Source organism: Pyxicephalus adspersus, chromosome 1 (assembly GCF_032062135.1).
Source record: "Pyxicephalus adspersus chromosome 1, UCB_Pads_2.0, whole genome shotgun sequence".
NCBI lineage: Eukaryota > Metazoa > Chordata > Amphibia > Anura > Pyxicephalidae > Pyxicephalus > Pyxicephalus adspersus.
Window position 1 is genome coordinate 138921148 of NC_092858.1, and position 19803 is coordinate 138940950.

Here is a 19803-nt window from a genome sequence, read left to right on the forward strand (position 1 = left end):
CATACAAGAAGAAGGATTTAGTGCTTAGCCTTGGTAAAAATCAAAGGGATGCAAATAACAGAGGCAGTGTGAGTTTGCTTTATAGCATAATATATATATATATGTTCATGTTCATTGATCTATTAAAGCAGAACTCCAGTCAAAAAATAATCCAAGTGTAAAATTTAGTAAAAGATAAAATACAAAACCAGGTTTTGCTGCAAAATCCACGTCCAGCCCTGAGATTTTCCAAGAAGCAATGTTTTCCTGCTGCTCGCTGTCCTCAGTCTACTGGATAGCATTATTTCGCCCAATTCCTCTGACTTCAGGTCACCCAGGATTTAGGCAGCCTATTACCTGACAGGGAAAGAAGAAAACGTACAAGAATAAGTAAAAAAACACATCTTGTGGTTATTTTCACTCATCTTGGTCACTATCAGTATGCATCTTGGCAGCCCATAAACTGATTAGCTCATTGATTTTAGTCTTTGTTTCACCAACCCTGCTGAACGAGGATGCTGGTATCAGGTCAAATCCAGATGCTTGCTTTAAAAATACATCTTATTATGTAATAATGACTACAGGTCTTTATAATTAGAGATATTTTCAACATATCTACATATCTTTATACATACTTTTATACATATCTAGGGGTTTGCTTTATCAGTTATGTTGGTTTAGACAAACCTCCATTCTGTACCCAGCATCGGTCTCTCGTCATAAATTGTAATGGCTTTTTTTTTCATTATCACACACAAATCAGTCTTCCAAACCTTTCAGATTACTATCAGTATCTGTTTCTTGGTAAAGTAACATATGGATCATATCTATATAAATCCCTTACACTGGGCAAACATCACGCCAATAATCCTACTACACTTGAAATAACCTCGGTGAACTTTTGCCTTTGAGATCTGTTCTGATATAATAAAATAATAGACCAGAAAATTTAAAGCAGCAATTTGATGAATTGTTCATACTTTGTCAGGGTTAAAGGTTTTGGAGTAAATGGGTCATCATGTTAAACTGTATCTAGGAATTTCCAAAAAAGACTGCACTATGCACTACAAAGTATAGCCATAAAACTAAAGCTACTTATTGTATATAGTCTTCAGCATGAGCTGTAATAATGTTACCCTAGTATGGGCTTTTATAGGCTTATATTTTTTACCTCTGACAAAAAGAAAATATATGCTTTTTATTTAAGAGTACATATAGCCAACCCATTTATTTATAGGGTTACTAAACATAACTAGGTTTTAATTGCTGTGTTTCCAACTATGTGTCCTGCGTGCCATTGTCAATGGGAGAGAAAATGATGGGAAATGCAACATTTTACATACATTTTTTTCAAAACATAAAAAATTATAATTTATAAATTTATACATTTTCAAAAAATATAAATTATTAAAAAAAAGTATTTGGATTTCTGTTTCAGCAAAATGACAAAATCTAACCTCCCCAAAATCTCCTACCTTTGTCCAAGTAATCTCATGGTAATTAAGTCACTATTAGGCTAATATCAGCCCTTCTGTATATCAACAGTCTTGTGTCTATTTACAGCATCCTGAGGGAAAAGGAGAACAAATTACTGGCAGCTATAAGTAAACACCGACAATTGGCAAATGCACTTTATGTGACTGTAAAGAATATTGATGATAATGTTATGGCACTGAATGAGAACTCATCTGTCCCATTACTCTGTGACTATAATTAATGAAAGTATTAGGCGGCACTGAAAGAGTATTTTCAATGGGAAAGGGTGGACAGATACAGTTGATGATGGGAAGACATCCAATTGAGAATAGAGAAGCTTACCAAAGGTATTATACTGCAGAGAGACAAGGTAGACACCACAGCTCAAAAAAAGGGGAATCTTTCCAACATCAAGACTTGTTAGTCAGGGTACGTACTGCCCATATATTCGAGACAGGCAGATGTTATACAAAATATGAAGGTAGGTAGTAAAGGCAAAACAGTAAATAAATAAAGAAATATGTACAGCTCACCATTGCCATCGGAGACAGTTTTAGTATATAAATGTGATATGACTTGAAAAAAATAAATAAATGATAACAATAAGTGAAATAATCAATAGCAAAATTACAATTTGGTGATTTATTGATGGTGCTGGAGTCATTCATACACAAAGTTCCTAAGGTACTTGGGAAACATTAAACAAAATAATTATGAATGTGTGTCTGATTTCATCTTGGTATCTTCCAGTGCCAGAATGTTAGTGTCATATTGTAATAGTGTGAAGTTAGAGCAGTTCCATGACATTTTGACTGTGTAGGGGGTGCACATGCACATTGAATCAGCAGAGTTGATAATAAGTTTTTTTACGCCCCTTCTTCTGGGAGCATAAAGCCAAAATGACCTCAGCACATAATGTACTAATTCATTGTGCAAAGTAATTCATGTAAAGATATGCAGTATGTGTTTATCTCTAGTCACTGATACATAGCAGATGACTTAAATGGACTTAAATTCACATGTGTGCATTTTAATCTAAGGCCAACTAGAGAATATTCAGCCTGTTACATAAACTTGGTCCCTCAAGTTAATATAGACATTCTCTTGTGCTGGATCCAGCACACAGTGTTTGTTAAGTGTTTGCTTTTTCAGTAAGGCTGGGTTTAAGCTGTTGCCCCATGTGTAACCGCAACACATAGTAAGGCATATTCTGTTTGTTAGTACAGTTCTATTCTAAATAGCACCAAAGTGCCTTCCCATCCTGCATACACTGCGTTACTGGTGCAATTGTAAAGACCTTTTGCATGGACTTCTTTTGCTGTGCCGCCGTGTATTAGGTAGTCTGGTCAAATGCAAGAGTAATCCACTACAACACAATGATCAGTGCACAAGTTTGTGGCTGCATAGGTGTAAAATGAAAGGTTTATTGAGGAAACAAGCTAGTTCTTTAGTTGCAGAACTTTGTGGATAAAGAAAATGGATTGGGCTGCCTCTTGTAGGCAGTATCTATAGGAATGTATCTTGTAGGCAATATCTATATCCCAGCAAAAGGTTTTGAACTTTTTGTATAATAAAAGTAAGGAAGATTACTAAATAAAGTCAATTATAAGAGCACTCCTTGGATTTTGGTCAGCTGTATTATGTCTATATATAGATAGATTCCTATCTCACTACAATCACATACAACCGCACTCTTCCTTCTCCCACCCACATTCCCTCCCGCCACTTTCTACAATCATTATGCAATTACATCATGACCAATAGATAAAAAACTGAACTGGCAGAAAGATTACCTATGCTCAGTTATGTCAAATACAATTTGATTAGCCGTCTGGCTTGCTAATTTGATAAGTGGGCGCAGCGTCATAGCATCCATGAAAGGAAAACAAACAAAAATGAATCTGCAAAGTATGAGCACAGTTACAAAGCATATTTGCAACGTTTGCAGTTATTCTACATTGACTGTTTGGCTAACATTGGCTCTACTTGATCTGTACTAATTATCCACTCACATGTTAAATAAGTGTTTGAAAGAAGAGAAAACATGTATAACATTTATGTGATGTTCTTGCAGATCTAAAATTAGAGGTTTTGTATCTGACAGGTTTTTACAAATGTGCTTTCTGGCATCAGTTGAATGACTTGGAAACTTTAAAAGTCAAACTTTATGTTTACAGGTGTTCCTGGTGCAGGAGTAGCTGGCGTAGGCGGTCAATATCCTGGAGCAGGAGGCGCTGGGGCATATCCAGGTATGAAACTGAATGTCCTTAACCTGTGGTAGAGCATTCTAGTTCTGTAGTATTGTTTTCTGTATGTTTCCAAACCCCCATAGAATGCCATATAAACAGAATTAGGGCTTTTTCTCGTGTGGTAACAACTTTTAAACTAGTGTAATACAACATTGTGGTTAAGTATATTGTTTTTGTAATACACACTAGTATGCCAGTCTTTGTTCTAAGGAAATAAATTGTATTTCCCTAAAAGGCTTTATAACATATGCTGTAGTAGAAAAGGTAATACATCTGCTTTCATGTCAAGAGCTTCTATTTATAAACATTTTAATGTTAGTGTTATCAAGATCTTTTATTGTATGCTATAAAATGTAAAGGTTGGCTGTAAAGTAGAAGTGATTTTGACATTTTTATATTTTATTATCTTAAAATCAGGGGCTGGAGTAGGAGGACTACAACCGGGAGCATTAGGAGGACCTGGAGCAGGTTGGTATTTTCATCCTATAAATTATATCTGAATATGTCTGAGGGAGGAGGGGGACGCTGGGGTATTGCAATTATCATATACAGACAACTATCAGGAGTGGGTGCAAATACATACTGTCCATAAAATGCAGAATAAAGCTGTCACTTCTGTACAGACAGCAGAGCAATACAAACAGTGCAGGACTACAATGAAAATGACAGTGGGTACAAGTCCTAAAGAAGATCATAATCTCCTAAAATTTTAATGCAGCACAGCATATTCCATATTCATACATATTCACCTTGCCAGAACTTTCCCATAAGGACTGATGTACTTGACTGGTACCTTACTGTACTATACTAAATGTGCTAGGTTTCAGCCCTTAGGTATACTAGGACAGATGTTAATGGAACAAAGTAAAGACCAATGATCTGGAAGGGAAGTGAACAGGTGAAACAGGAACACGAGATCAAATGAGCATGAAATCACCGGGACATAGACACTGAAACACACATTATTTACTTAGGTGGAAGTTTAAGCACTATAGAGTCAATGGAACACAAGGGTCAGAGAAACATAGGGGTTACAGGAGGCGCAAGGGTCTACTGAATGGTTGTGGTGCTGACAATCCAGGTAAAAACCAAAAGCAAAGGTATCTGCATGTCAGAAGAGGGACATTGTGTTGGATTGCAGAAACAGTATGTTTCACAAATTAGGTCCAGGAACCACATCAGGGATAAAATTAAACATGTTTATAAATTCATGTATCCAGAACACAAATGTTAAATACAGACCAGAAACGTATATTTGCATACAGTTTTTCATATCCAAAGATATGCATGGAATGTACATAGATCTTGAATGGCAAATCCTCACAATGCTACATGGCTGCAGAATGTAACAATGATACACAGAACAATGCTTTTTCCTCTGTCCAGTTACTGGTTAAATAACAACACTTTTTTGTTGTGTATGAATTGACTGCTAGATAGAAGTGAGCCAAGTCCAGGTCTACATGACAATGAAGTGAGGTCTAATATACATTGGCTACTAACTATTAGAGAACCTTTTTGTAGCTGCAAAAATGTTCACCCCTGCTTTTTAGCTTGGCAAACTCCATACTCCTACGTAATCTCTAGCCCATTGTCCATACCACTGATAAACATTACCAAACTTAGTCTGTCTACAAAACAGATTCCAAACCTCAGTTCAACTTTTAAGTTGGCATGTGGCTGCCTCGTATAAAAACAGCTTACAGGCACAAGCTGAACTAAAATAATACTTTATTACATTTTTTTAAAGAATATAAAAAGGGACTAAATGATGCATTATTAATTTATTATTGAACTAATAAAATATTATTATGCCTGTCTGTGTCTATCATACCTATTTCGTGTACCCAGTTGTCTTGATGTTCTAAACTGACCACTGGCCGTGGTTGGAGTGGTTAGAAGAATTAATTTTAAATTTTTTTCTACAATGTTTTTTCAAACTCTGTTAAAAGGAATATATTCTCACAAAATATAGTGTAATATTATATGATAAACATGTTTAATTGAAATAATATTAATAGCATTGTTTTATCATAGGGCTATATCCTGGAGGAAAACCCCCCAAACCTGGTAAGTGAAGTTATCTAGACCTGTACTGTTAGTTGTAGGCATTTTACAAGTGTAAATTTTCATCTCTGCTCTCACCATGGTGATTTATTAAAAGAAGCATGGTAAGCCATGCTATAACATGTTTCATAGTATAAGAAAGTTTTCATAACATTACACGCCCAATGTTTAACTCATAGTATATTGATACATAGCTTTATTCCCAAATGTAAGAAACTAGAGAGCTCTGTAATAACTTTCTCTCCATGTGGAAAGCCAAGCAAAACAAAGTTATTTGGACTTCAAACAATAATGAATATGTAATTATTGTAGAATTTTCATTACTGTCAATGAATTAATGGCACAAGGGAACTATAATTACCTCCTTACATTTTTAAGTCTCAGGATGTATGCTATTTCCTTTTAATAAGTAAGTTTTATTACAGATGTTTTTAGCTTTTCATTTTTTAACATCATATTATTTTCACAAAATTGCCATTGCCAAAAGTACAGAGAAAGATTTGGAGTATTACTTATGTGATGTTTTACATATGTTTGTAACAGGTGTTGGAACCCTTGGTGCTGGTGGTCTTGGAGCTGGCGGTCTTGGAGCTGGCGGCTATGGAGCTGGTGGTTATGGAGCTGGCGGTTATGGAGCTGGCGGTCTTGGAGCTGGCGGTCTAGGAGCTGGTGGTTATGGAGCTGGTGGTTATGGAGCTGGTGGCAAACCACCAAAACCAGGTGGGTGATACAAAAAATTACCATATAGCTGCATCACACAATTTGACAGCACACAATAATAATATATTTGAATTTAAAAAGGCAGAAAAATATCACAAAATGTATTGTAGCAAACTTGATCTATTCATTAAAAAGCGCACATTTACATGCTTGTATTACATTGTTACTTTTATCTATAAAATATACATAAAATATTTCAACCATTTGTTCTTACTTTATGTTTTTGTGTGCAACAAAGCACACAGATGTCAATACAAGATCATTATTGTAACAGAAACTGCCAAATAAGGTGTAAATTTGACCTTTAGAACAGGCATATTTCCTGATATTTTATGCAATACAAAGTACATTAATATATAGTATGCAAAAAGCAACTATCTCTCTGCTTTTTCACCACAGATATATCCAATAATATCCATCAAATTACACAAATCTGGATATCCTTACACAAATTGCACAGGGTTATAAAGAAATCATGAATGAAATGATTTGATACATTTGTGTTAGAATAGAATATAGAATGTAATTTTTTTTTAATCTTTTAATATATCACATAAATGAAACATATCATAGCACTACAATCAACAATTTAGTGATTTAATTATAGTTTGGTAAAATACAGTAATCACATTATTGTCTCTTTATACCATCAGGTTATGGACCAGGAGGCCTTGGAACTGGTGCAGGTGGGTTTGGAATGTTCATTTTCCTAGATAGGCTACATCAGGTTGTTCTAGAGTATTCTAGGTTTCAGTATTAAAATATATTCACAATATATTTTAAGTTAAACCAAAAGTTTTTTTTACTTAGAATAAGTTTTATTTGGAATATTACATTTCATCTGTAAATTTGCCTGCAGATTTAAAAACATGCTTGCATTTTTTACTCTATAGTAGAAATTTTAGTTTTAATGTTATGTATAGCACTTTGTATACATTTTCCTGCTTTTTTACATTAAATACATTACAAATATCCTTTCCATGTTTACCTTTTTTAATTTATGGTTTCATAAAAACCATGCTGTTTCCAGGGAAAGGGCAGATTAAAAAACAGTTGAAATGACTTATGCCCTAACATGCTAGCCATGTTCAGACCAATGGTCCAAAGCCTTAGACAAAGTTAGAGCGAGAGAGAGAGAGAGTCAGAATTAAACCAGCTCTTGCCATGCTCTGAGAATGCTTTACTGTTACTAAAGCTTTTGTGAATTATTTTGTGTTTTACTGATGATGCCTATATATGCTTTGTAATCAAAAAACAACTTTTTAAATTACAAAAAAAAAGAAAAAGGTTTAAGGTTCTATAAATGATGCATGTGTTAAAAATTTTATTATCCAACAGATGTTTGTTATTATTTAACAATAATACAAAAAAACATTTATTTAGGTACACAAAAATACTCAATGGCAAGCAAGTGTACAAAAAAATAAATATGATTTTACAAAAACACATATTAGGAAGTGGAGAAATAGGAGTTTCTTCTCCACCACTGTCTCTTAAAGTGGTTCCATTGATACACAAATCTTCCATTGACATACTTTGAAAATGGATTGTATCACATCTGTTTACTTCCACAAATACATATTATAGTGTAACAGCTTACTGACCAGCAGTGTACGACAACTGGTGCTTTTCTAGGTGCTCCAGGGGCTCAAAAGGTAGAAGCACAGCCAACAAAAGGTATGAAGACTATCTGCACATGAGAGCACAATGTGCAGATAATTATGGCAAGATGATTATGAAACATTTAACCAGAAAGTTAAAACTAGGATCTTACATCACATCAATTGTAAGAAATATCCAGCAAGGATATTTCATCCAATTATGTATTTACATAATTTTATAACACACTACTTCACTGCTTGAGGGCCATGATCTTCCTGAGGGCCATGCATAGCTTTTCTCCAAGCAAATAGTTAGTAATGTGCTGTAAAAGTTATGTTGTAGTTTAATGAACAAAAAACATTATACCAGTTGTAATCAATACTTGTATGTGGCCCTCAAGATCCGGAGTTGTGCAATCCTGATATCTCTGCCTAACTGCTTTGTACTAGTTGATTTTCTTGATTTTTCTCATGTATTTGTTTGTTGTATCGGTAAGTAGCTTCTCCAGTCTTTTGCCTATTGTGTTCTTCTATCATCCTATGTTCCTTATACCTAAGTAGTAAAAAGGTTACTAGGTATATTTGTTCAAAAAGGGTTACAAATGATTGTAGAGTCATTAATAAATTACTGTTATGTTTATTTTTTTTCTTTTAAGCCACAACTGCTTAGTACCAAATAGCCATTGTGACTACAATATAATTACCAACTATTTGTTCTGAAATAAGCCTAAAAGCTTTTAGTCAATTGCTATAGAACACAATTCTGAAAAATCTGTAATTTAGAAAGCCAGAAGATAAAGGATCTGCCTTTCATTTTCAAAATTATAGAACCCCACAATACTTTTATACTAACCAAGTTTGGGTAATTCTCAGCAAGATTAAATGTCCAGATAAAAGATGTAACTATTAGTAACAGGTTTAACTATTAGTTTTATCATTGAAGAAGATTAGGCCAACAATAGGAGGTCTAGCATTTTTAGTTAAGTTAGTTTTTCCAAACGTACATATTTGCATTATTTGTTCCCTTAAAATCTCAAATATGAATGCATATACCCTTATTGCAACAAAACATACATCCTAACAGATATAAAGGACATATTGGTAGGTAGCTAGCATTTAACCTAGTGCAATTTATTGTCCAAAAATCAATATACTATTTGGAAGATGCAGAGAAAACAATATATTTCTCATTTCTGAGATCAGCTTTTTATTACAAAGCAGTCATGAACTGCCAAGTGTTCATGATTTTTATAACCCGTTTTGAATGTTTCAGCATCCCAGCAGACGTGTTTACAGAGGATTTGATAAAAATAAATTCTGCCATAATGGTTGAGTGTTTAAAAAGTGATGTAATATTACAGTACATTTTGACCGATTTAAGACAGGAGACAAAGTTACATAAAATTATTTCATTCAGACAGTTGTTTAGGGGCCCTATGCGTATTTATATGGATTACACAATCACTAAATAATTCTGAGATCCTTAAAGTTAATCTGATAAACCTTAATAAAACAACCGGATACAGGAGAAAATGAAAATGAGTGTTTATTCAGCACAATAATAAAAATATCACTGGAAATGGTTAGTCAGTTCATGTTGACATCAGCCTGTGCCATTGTGGTTTGTTTAACTTGGCTTGTTCCTGTTTCCTGACCTTTATCTTGCATTCATTTGAACATATTAGTTTAAACCTGAAGCTGTGATTGGGTTAGAGCAGCCTAGTACACTCATTCTGTGGATTACAAATGTTTGCTGATAAAGAATTCCGCATTACAAGCAGAGGATGGAATTTAAACTAGACTTCAGCCATTAAAGTTTAATTCCAAGAAATTCACAATTACTTTGGAAATTATAATTTCCTCAGCTCTAACAGAAATGGCAACCACTTCCCTAGATTATCCCCTGGAGGTAGACAACATAAATACTTTTGTGATCTAGGAACACTAATATAAGACTTTACTAAATAAGGAAGCTGAAGGTTGGTAACCAAGACTATGGTGACACTAGTCTATTAAAAATTCTTTAAACTGTTTAGTTTCTAAAATGCGTTTTTGTTTTAATAGTTTCACCAAAAAGGATTGCCACCAAATTTTACGTATCATGTAGGAGTTTTGGGTTCTGTTTTAGGAGAGCTGGGTTTAGATACGTTTGTGTTCCACAGTATAAAGAAAGACAATATACACACATAAAAACACTTGGACAATGTAGAAACATCTTAACAAATAGAACACAATGGGAAAAAAGTACACAGACATAATCTTGCTAGAAGAAATTAGAGACAACTGTAGGAATGACATGCAGAGTACATGCAAAGTCAGTCATTTAAACATGTAAACAAATAAGTAACTTACATTGAACATTTATCTCCAATAGGTGGAGTTGGCGGTGTTGGTGGAGTTGGTGGAGTTGGCGGTGTTGGCGGTGTGGGTACTGGTGGACTGCTTCCAGGTAAATAATTTACCTCAAATAAATGTCCAGCAAATTATTGTTTTCTTTCTGTCTCTTTCCCTGACACATGGAATAATATGTAACTACCCACTCATTCATAAATAATATAGTAAATTTGTCTAATTCAGTCTAACCAATGCATAGTAAACCATACCAACCAATCAGAAATAATCTTTTGCTAATGTGACTAATAAAAATTACAGTATGTGCTATAATAATTTGCATATCATCACAGTTCTGTTATATAACTAAATAAGTGCAGTTATATCTGTTACAAATATAGTGTGGTATTACCTGAAATGTGGTGCTTAATAACTTTTCTTTATCCTTCCACCAAGGAGGCATTGGTGCTGGAGTTAAACCAGGAAAAGGACCAGGTAATGCAAAGCATGGCTTCATAACTTTGTATAACTATTGTTTTTTTTTATATATTTCATGTATAGTCTACAATAGGGTAATATTTAGAATATATTGTACTGCCCAGCTTTCTGGTATACCAATGTTGACTTTTTTTGGGGGTTGATGTCTTTTGGTGGCTTCATTACTTGATCCCACAATCACTGACCTGAAGAACAAGCACAGCATTCTCAGGGCCCCAGTATAAAAATGTTTATTCCAAGACAGTGATCCAGTAGGTACTGAAGCAAATATATATTGCCACCACCCTCAAAAATAAGTTATATTCCTGCCTCGCAGATTATATTTAAGTATATCACTTAGTCTTTTTTCCTTCTATAGCTGGGACCTTTTAAAACTAGGCTTGTCATTAGAGTGTTTCTCAAAATCTGCTGCCTTTTACTTTCTTTATTTACTTAAAATGCGAACAAAGTGGAGAATGAGTTGAAGTAATATAGATGATCCTGATCTATGTATATATATATATATATATATATATATAAATGTGTGCCTTTATAAAAGTTCATAGTGAAAATGTTTCATACAGAATACTAATGTTTGACAATAACTTCCTGACAGGTGCAGGGATCCCTGGCTTGTACCCCGGGGGAGTGGTACAAGGTGGTGCAGGTCAGTGTCCGTTCTTCCCTTTCCTTTCTTCCCACCCTGTTCTGCCAGCTGCCATTATGATATCATCTTATTAAATTTAGAATTTTCCCAGGTGTTTTCTGTATATCATGAGAAAAGATTTATATAGCGCTGCATTATGCAGTATCACCCCATATACTGTATATTTCTGTGACCGAGATTCCGTGACTAACTGGTGTTTTGATATTCTGTCTGAGAAATATGAAATATTATATTTTGACAAACACTAAAATGCTCAGTCAGATATTAAAAATGCAGATATGAAATCAACCCCAATGTCTTCATGGGTGGGAGGAGGTGGGCTTTATTCTATAGTTTTATTTTAGCAACAGATCTGATTCTAGGTATTAATAGAAAAATTAAAAAAGATCAACAAAAATATACAGGGAGAGTTAAACACCCTAGCAAGATGGAAATTAAATGAAAAACATTTTTATCAGGTTAGTTGATTGGAGTATACAAAGCTTTACAGCTCAATAAAAAATTATTTTGGCTAAATGAAAAGTTTTTGCCCCTACGGTAAATGAACTATAACTATTATCAATATGGGTTTAATTCCTACTTTACTGGGAGTAAAAGATATTTTTCTTTATGTAGTTTTTAAAATGTACTCATTGTTAGGTGGCAAGTAAATGTCTGGTTGATCCTAATGCCCACTCGTGTGTTGTTACTGCAATAATTCTACTGTGTATTCAACTATGTTTCTGTTACAGGGGGAGTACCTGGTGCATATCCAGGCGGTTTAATCCCAGGTCAGTTTTATTTCCAACCTCCTTGACTGTTTACAGGTTTTATGACTTATATAATCCAATTATTCTGTCAGCAACTCACTTGAGAAGGGACGTTCCCTTTTATACGCATGGTCATTATTGCTGACTCAGGCTTTCTCAGCAACATGTGCGTAGCTAGAGGGAAATATTTTTTCCAAAGTTGGAAAGTCTAAAGTTGGCCCTGCCCGCTTCTCAAAAAAACTCATAGAACATTATCTGAATTCACAGTGCTCTCAAATATTATGTTCAGATCAGGAGATTACATAACAGAAACCTGCAGGACACAGACTGGTGAATAGATGCCAGACTAATGAACACACCTAAGGGAAATAACAGAGCATTTGTGCTTCAGTAGAAATTTGGCAAGTTTTGCTATATCTAAGCAAAATTTGTTAACTCATTACAATTTTAGTTAGCTGTGTACCAACTGTAATTTTTTCAATATATTGTTGAAAATGAAATCTTTGCAGGCAACAAATACCATATCTACCCAAGCAACTGTAGCTGTTAATGTTGCTTCTTGCACAGTCTATGCTCTTGGTCTCTGATATAAACGGCTATGTTACTTTTTACACACCTACATTTTATAAGGATGTGCATGTCATCAATGGACTGTTCCATTGAAAATGATTGACCACAGTAAAAGACCCATCTATTGATTCCCCATTCTTCCCCATATATAAAAAAAAAAGCACATGTCATTTCTAGCACAGCTATTCAATTGATTTAGACAATCTGTCTAAGTTAGTTGGTAACTATACATTATTTTATCTATGTTCTTGCAGGAGGTGTTGGTTCTGTACCAGGAGTGACTTCTGGTAAGTAATCCCCAGCCAAATGCTAGTCATTTACAAATAATCCATTATTGTTAGTTGGCCAATGTAACTATAGATAATAATAATATATATATATATATATATATATATATATAAATATATATTTATATTTATTTACACATTACTCTACATTATTATTTAGGTGTCATACCCCAAAATGGTGTTCAGCCAGGAGCTGGAGGAAAACCCGGAAAAGTTCCAGGTGGGAAACCTTTTCATAATATTATTGTGTGCAGTATTGCTCCCAATATACTGAATGATACACTGGTAAGCGGCCAAGACTAGCTCAATAAAAGATGTATTTCAACTTTGGATGGACACCATAGGTTTCTCATATTTCTTAGAAATTTCAGCATCCCCCAGAGTGTTACTGACACTTTCTAAAATTGCTATTAAACGGCTAGCTAACAATATCCATCTGTATTCTCTATACACAATTAAAAAATTAGAGTGAAACTTTCTAATAACACTCACAAGAACCACAGGTGGAGAGATAACCCCAAGAAATTTTTAAACCCCCCCCCTCCATTCTCTTCTCGAACATTTAACAAAAGAGAAGGGAACAAACCTTCACTCAATGTTCTATGCTGACTAAACAAAGTTATTATGTTCTACCACTATGATAGCTCAATAATGGTCATACTTACATAAAATGTTGTACTTGAATATTATAGAATTATATTTAGTTATATAATAAAATTATATTAAGTTATAAAACTCTGATAAACTCTTATAAACCCAGTTCTTTAGTGATTTCTCAAAGTATATGTAAAGGCTGTGTTTAGGGATAAAAGAAACCCCTCTACTGGTGTTGGCGACACATTTTTAAGTGATGGCTCTCAATGATGGGAATTCCATTCACTTTGCAACCTGAGGATGTCTTGTTTTTTAGGTTATTCTATGATAAGCATCTAACATGTAGTAAAACTGATCACCTAGTAGACAACTGAACTTTATTGTATATGCTTTATGCTCAATAGTACAGGTATATGAACAGCTTTGGGGGCAGGGTCAGAAACTAGTACATCCAGGTATAGCAGTGATTTGCTCAAGGTTTATGTGTCATGGTAAGAAACTGTGAATTTTGTAATTAAAAAGGGCTCACTGATCCAAAGAAATGAAATGGAATTAATGACAGTACATGTTTAGTATTCTAATACTTCTATTATAGGCTGCAAAGCAAAACACGTTTGTTCTTTCATCATTTACCAGATTAATTAATAATTTTGTACTTTTTGTGAAAATTCCAGGTGCTGGAATTCCCGGGACATTCCCTGGAGGTGGAGTACTGCCTGGATCAGGTGAGCACAGTAGATTGGACCACCCTGGTTGTACCATGCATTAAGAATTATTAGGTATATGTTGCATTACACTATAGTGAACGTTTATCATTTCCACTTAATATCTCTGCAATTGTATAAGGAAACAAAACCCCATACATTATTGAAATATGGGCGAGTCTCTGACCTGAAACCTATATAAAATCTTGGGAGTTCAAGATGAACTCTGGGTTCAAAGTTTTTCACATATTTTGACCTGGTATAATCACCGTATCTATAGAGGCAGCTCTGATTGACACGGTTGCTGGTGCCATGTCTCCACACTGTGAGTACACTTTTCCAATAAAAGAGTACATCCTCTTATAATAAATACGGCATCATCATAGACTGTGCTTTGCAAATAGGACACCAACATAAGCCAATCTTGCATGTTAATTTAATTTAGAATATGTTTAAAAAGTATATCTTAGAGGGAGCATAAGAAACACAAATAAAGGAGGATTTTAAAGGGAGAACTTTTATTCATTATATAATGCTTGGCATCATATAGTAACTGCATTTGGCACTTGTGACTGCCATCCATGAGCCTTTAGTGTTGTTTAAATAGAAACGGTACAATAAAAAGAGATATCTGATTTTCTAAGATAATATAGAAATAGTTATTATCTAGAACAAAAATAATATATCATCATCATATATCTGGAGTGTTTTCATTTTCATTACCATCATAAGGGTCTAAGTAATCAATTGTAAAAAGTACTGTAGGAGGAAAGGCCAGGGAGGGAGATAATCTTATTAGAGTAAAATGTGAGTTATTTGGGTAAAAATTGAGTTTGTACTGAATGATGCAATAGGACGTACCAAAGAACATGGCTTTGGGAGATTAAACTCTTTAAAATTATAAAAATATCCTAAATTGATTTTCTGGCTGCACATAAAAAGATGCAGTATACCATTATTTCTCCAGATGTGTAAGTCTGTTGGATTCCTAAGTTCCTATAGCCGGAGGATTTGCAGATATTAGCATTACCATCTTTTTAGTTTTATTTAATGACAGTTCTTCAGCCAACCAATTATACTCAAGGCCCTCTGTTGTTTAGGAGTTTTGCCAGAAATGTGCAGGAGTTACCTTTAGTTAAAACAGTATCCCAGAGCCATCAATAGGTCCAGACATTAAGGCATATTTGCAAATCTCTACTTTTCTGTACAGTGAAGTCTTACTCCAACCACCCCTCTCCCCCTTCTAAAACCCCTTTCACCTACAAACACACTCCTTCCTTAGCCTAATGTGATAAATAACCTCCCCAACCAATAGAGTTGTTAAGGAACCAACTTTAAAACAGGTTCTCCTTAAGAATTCATCACTGAATTTAGATTACCATTGGCACCGCAAACTTTTGACAATTCTATCTTTCTATACTTACTCTTGTGTAACTAAGTTTTTTAAATCACATTAGGATCTGTTTGTAAATGATGGGAAAAATAATACTCTCTAGAAATGCCAATACGCCAGCAAAGACTTATTTTCCATATACATTTTATTTGTACATAATTCAGTACCTCACTGGTTTCTTAAAACCTTCTTCATAAAGGTGTGAGATACCCAGGAGTTGGTGTTATTCCAGGAGTTGCAACTGGGAGTGGTGTGAAGCAGAAAGCTCAAGGTGAGGATGACAATTGCTTCTGTTTGTTTCATTACCTGTTCTGTATGCTGTATTAAGGCCTGCTGCTATGGCTGCCGGCAATTTAAGGAAAATATCTTATGCTATTGTATTTTAACATAACCTTTTGTTTGCTCTTCTTTGTAGCTGGTGGCGGAGTGTTGGGTGGAATACCTGGTAAGTCTACAAATAATGTTCTTTATGACTTTGTAACACTAAACCGATCTACAAAAAAACTAAATATAGGGATGAGATTATGGTAAAGAAATACAAAATTCAAAGGAGCAGTTTTCTCCCATGACAGCCAATTAGATTAATATTTTCTCACAGTACATCTCAGATATTTTTATAATCCCGAGCACAGTGTTCCCCAAATATGATCCTACAACATAATATTACTATAATTATCATGTAGGATGGTTTCTCCAAAAAGTAACTAATAGAAGATATGATTGAACATGTGATAGCTATTCATTTTTACACATTCTAAACTATTAAATAAATTGGAGAGTAATGCCAAAATCTATATCCTGATATCTGCAAGCTGGTGTTTAATTATAAAAATTTTGCTCTAGTTGACATTTTTTGAATGAGGAAGCGGGTGCTGAGAGCATGTTGTTTTTCCTTTACCGCACCCTGTCCTAAATCCAGAGCCAATACAGATAAAGAGCCAGGGAAGAGATGGAGCTCTTGCTGCACAGATATTAGTCCCGCTTATAACACTATCAGAAAAGGGAGCTGAAGAAGGAAACCAAACCCTCTGAAGTCTTTGCTCACCATGTTGTTTTATTAGACTATCTGAACAGCCATAGACATATCCCAATGTGAGCCCCAATCATAAAACAACTAATTCTGGCCTCTAACCTTCTACAATGATGTAATGTGCCATTATGAGATACAGTCAGGATCATCATAACTTCTTAGCAGTTTACACCTGCAGAGGACATATAGGCTGTGTCCTTCTAAAATGGAATGTAGATTCCACTAACATTACCATTTGCAAATGTTTTATAGAAAACATTTGAATGGCTTGTCCTTCATCACCCTATATTTCCTTATATAGAATAAAAGAATCTAAAGTTGGAGTAACTGTTTAAGCATGTATTATAGAATTTATTATAATTGGCCATATTTTGATTTTTTTATACTGTCTGACTCCTTATATAGAATAAAATAATTTAAAACTGAAATAAACAAGTCTGCTGTTTATACAACTGTTGCAGAATGCAATCTCCTTGATGCCTATCCATTGATTATTGGTCATTGGAAGCACAGATTCAGATGCTGTATAAATAGTATATAAACCTTACAAATTAAATCTTACAAATAATGTCTATATGTCTGTCCTACAAATATCTAATTTGAAATTGAGAAGAAATAATTAGTGTTAATAAATCCCACCCTGGCCAATATTTACCAAATAGGATGTAATATTTCCCCAAAGAGGAAACAGACAGCAATGATTTAATAGCGCACCTCTAACTCTCCAAATATAACTTTTGCTTTAAAATATTAACATATTTTTATGAGTGGCTACATTTTTTTATTTCAAGGTTTTGGTGGTTTTGGTGGACAACAGCCTGGTGTACCTCTGGGTTATCCTATTAAAGCACCTAAACTACCAGGTATGTACAGTATATTTTATTAGCTGGTTTTAGTGGCATCTAAAACAGTAATTTTAATATCACCCATGTTTTTTGATTTGTGAGTTTTACAAGACTGTCTGTACATTTTGTTACACTATACACGAGTTACACTATGTAATATTCTGCTATGCAATGTCGTATTCCTACTAAAGACATCCCTGAGACTAGTAGCTCATATGTGGAATTCTGACACTACAACACTTTGCTGTTTCCATGAGGAAGGATAAGATAGAAGGGCTGGTGTATACCAAGGGCCAGCTTATCATAGAAATACTCATTTTCAGTAAGTGATGCCTGCTGTCTATAAAGGAGGAAGGTTGAAATTTCTCTATGAGTGATGGTGAAGATGAACATTTTGCAGGGCTCTTTTGACAGCCGTTCAGGTGAAGCAGAACACAAGCACCTCTGAACATTGCCTTTGGGATGCTAGTGATACAAATGTATTCCAAAACACAGATAACAGGAGAATTAACATTTTATTCATGATTCCGACAACTCATCTGACATCAGCCAATTATAGCATTTTTAGTTCTGATAACAACATCACTAAAATTTGGAGGAATAATTTAATATAATAATATTATAATATTAATAATTGGACAATGGATGTAGTGTAAATAAAAAAAAGAGATCAGGCTGGTAAGTTTATTTAATTGTAGAAAAGACATTGCATGTTGTTTCTGCAATAAAATATCTACTTGGTTACAATTTTTTTTATTAAGATTTAGTTGTACATTAAGACTACAGGGTAACATTGCAGGTTTGTGATTTCACTGCAGAACAAACAGTATTTAGGTCAATTTACAGGCAGTGTTTAAATAATAGGTCTACAGGTAAGATCAACAGGTAATAAAAAATTGTTACAGAGGAGGCATATGAAAAACAAAAAACAGCTGTTATTGCACCAAACATTATAGGTTTGGTGGGATCTTTCAGATATATATATTAATAAATGGCGCCATCTGAAAATGTATGTCGCTTGCATTGGCTTTTTGTTTGCTTTCCTTAATACTGAGCCCCATAGCAGTTTCCTGGTAATTATTACCTAGTTAGTTTAGAACTATATACATACAGTGTAAATGGGTTGTCCCCTTTAAAGTAAATGTTTTTCTTTTTTGTAGGAGGATATGGAGTTCCCTACACATCAGGAGGACCTGGAGGTAAGTCTACCAACAATTTATTCATCTCCCTTGGAGTCTCAATGCAAATTAATAGCCTGGAATAAAATGTAATGGCAAAAAATTCCATACGGAAAAAATGTCAACATATCGAAGCACACTGTTCTGCATTGTGGTTAATGAGAAGGAAATATTGTGCAGGTCCATGTTGAAGCCTGTGCGAGAGAAGAAATAAGTAAACATGTTCTTTTATTATTATTTCACTGTATTTCCTGGCATGCACAGCTTCTTTTTCTTTGTAAAATTGTTTCTATACAAGCATATGCCACAACATTAAAAATATGTATGAGAGAACTGCGTCTGCAGTGTGTCTGGCCAATATGAAAATAATTTATAAGTTGCTGTGACATGTAATGAGTGTGGCTGACATTAATAGCCTTCTAATCTACATAATTCTCCTAGCAGAGAGATGAGAGGTCTGACCCAGGAGCTTGATATTTTGACTTATACTGGAACACATAACAGTTCTCGTTTATATATAAGATAATGCATATGTATAACAGAATGACTATATTTCAACCACAGAATATTGCTACTCTTGACAGTTTTGGTATGTTAATACAGAACATACGATGGAGATATTATAAGTACGGAGATAAAACGCACACACAACTTTAGTACTACAGTGGTTAGCGAGCTCTCCAAGTCATTACACATCCATTATTATTACACCTACAAGAACATACTGCTGTATTGTGTAAAAGCATATTTAACATCTTTTTTATATTAGGAACAAATTTTTATAAGTTTTTGCAGCTATTAAACATTTATTTTATGAATAGCAAAGTCTGTATATTAAAGGTTTGCTTCAATCTGCTCCTAATATGCACGGAATGTCAATTTCATA

The 19803-nt window shown here is 34.3% G+C and overlaps 1 protein-coding gene across 3 annotated transcripts in view; it reads left to right on the plus strand.

Moving 5' to 3' along the window:
• Window positions 1-19803, plus strand: part of ELN (elastin) — a 56334-nt gene that overhangs the window by 14862 nt on the left and 21669 nt on the right. For 2 of the 3 annotated variants that reach the window (XM_072428716.1, XM_072428728.1), the window contains exons 2-17: window positions 3633-3704; window positions 4122-4172; window positions 5742-5774; window positions 6315-6491; window positions 7145-7177; window positions 10467-10541; window positions 10880-10918; window positions 11517-11567; window positions 12299-12337; window positions 13141-13173; window positions 13334-13393; window positions 14442-14492; window positions 16064-16135; window positions 16280-16309; window positions 17686-17757; window positions 18900-18938. In XM_072428716.1, coding sequence (XP_072284817.1) covers window positions 3633-3704; window positions 4122-4172; window positions 5742-5774; window positions 6315-6491; window positions 7145-7177; window positions 10467-10541; window positions 10880-10918; window positions 11517-11567; window positions 12299-12337; window positions 13141-13173; window positions 13334-13393; window positions 14442-14492; window positions 16064-16135; window positions 16280-16309; window positions 17686-17757; window positions 18900-18938 — 927 coding nt within the window. The remainder of the gene's footprint in view (window positions 1-3632; window positions 3705-4121; window positions 4173-5741; window positions 5775-6314; window positions 6492-7144; window positions 7178-10466; window positions 10542-10879; window positions 10919-11516; window positions 11568-12298; window positions 12338-13140; window positions 13174-13333; window positions 13394-14441; window positions 14493-16063; window positions 16136-16279; window positions 16310-17685; window positions 17758-18899; window positions 18939-19803) is intronic. The other variant, XM_072428721.1, reaches the window with a different exon arrangement.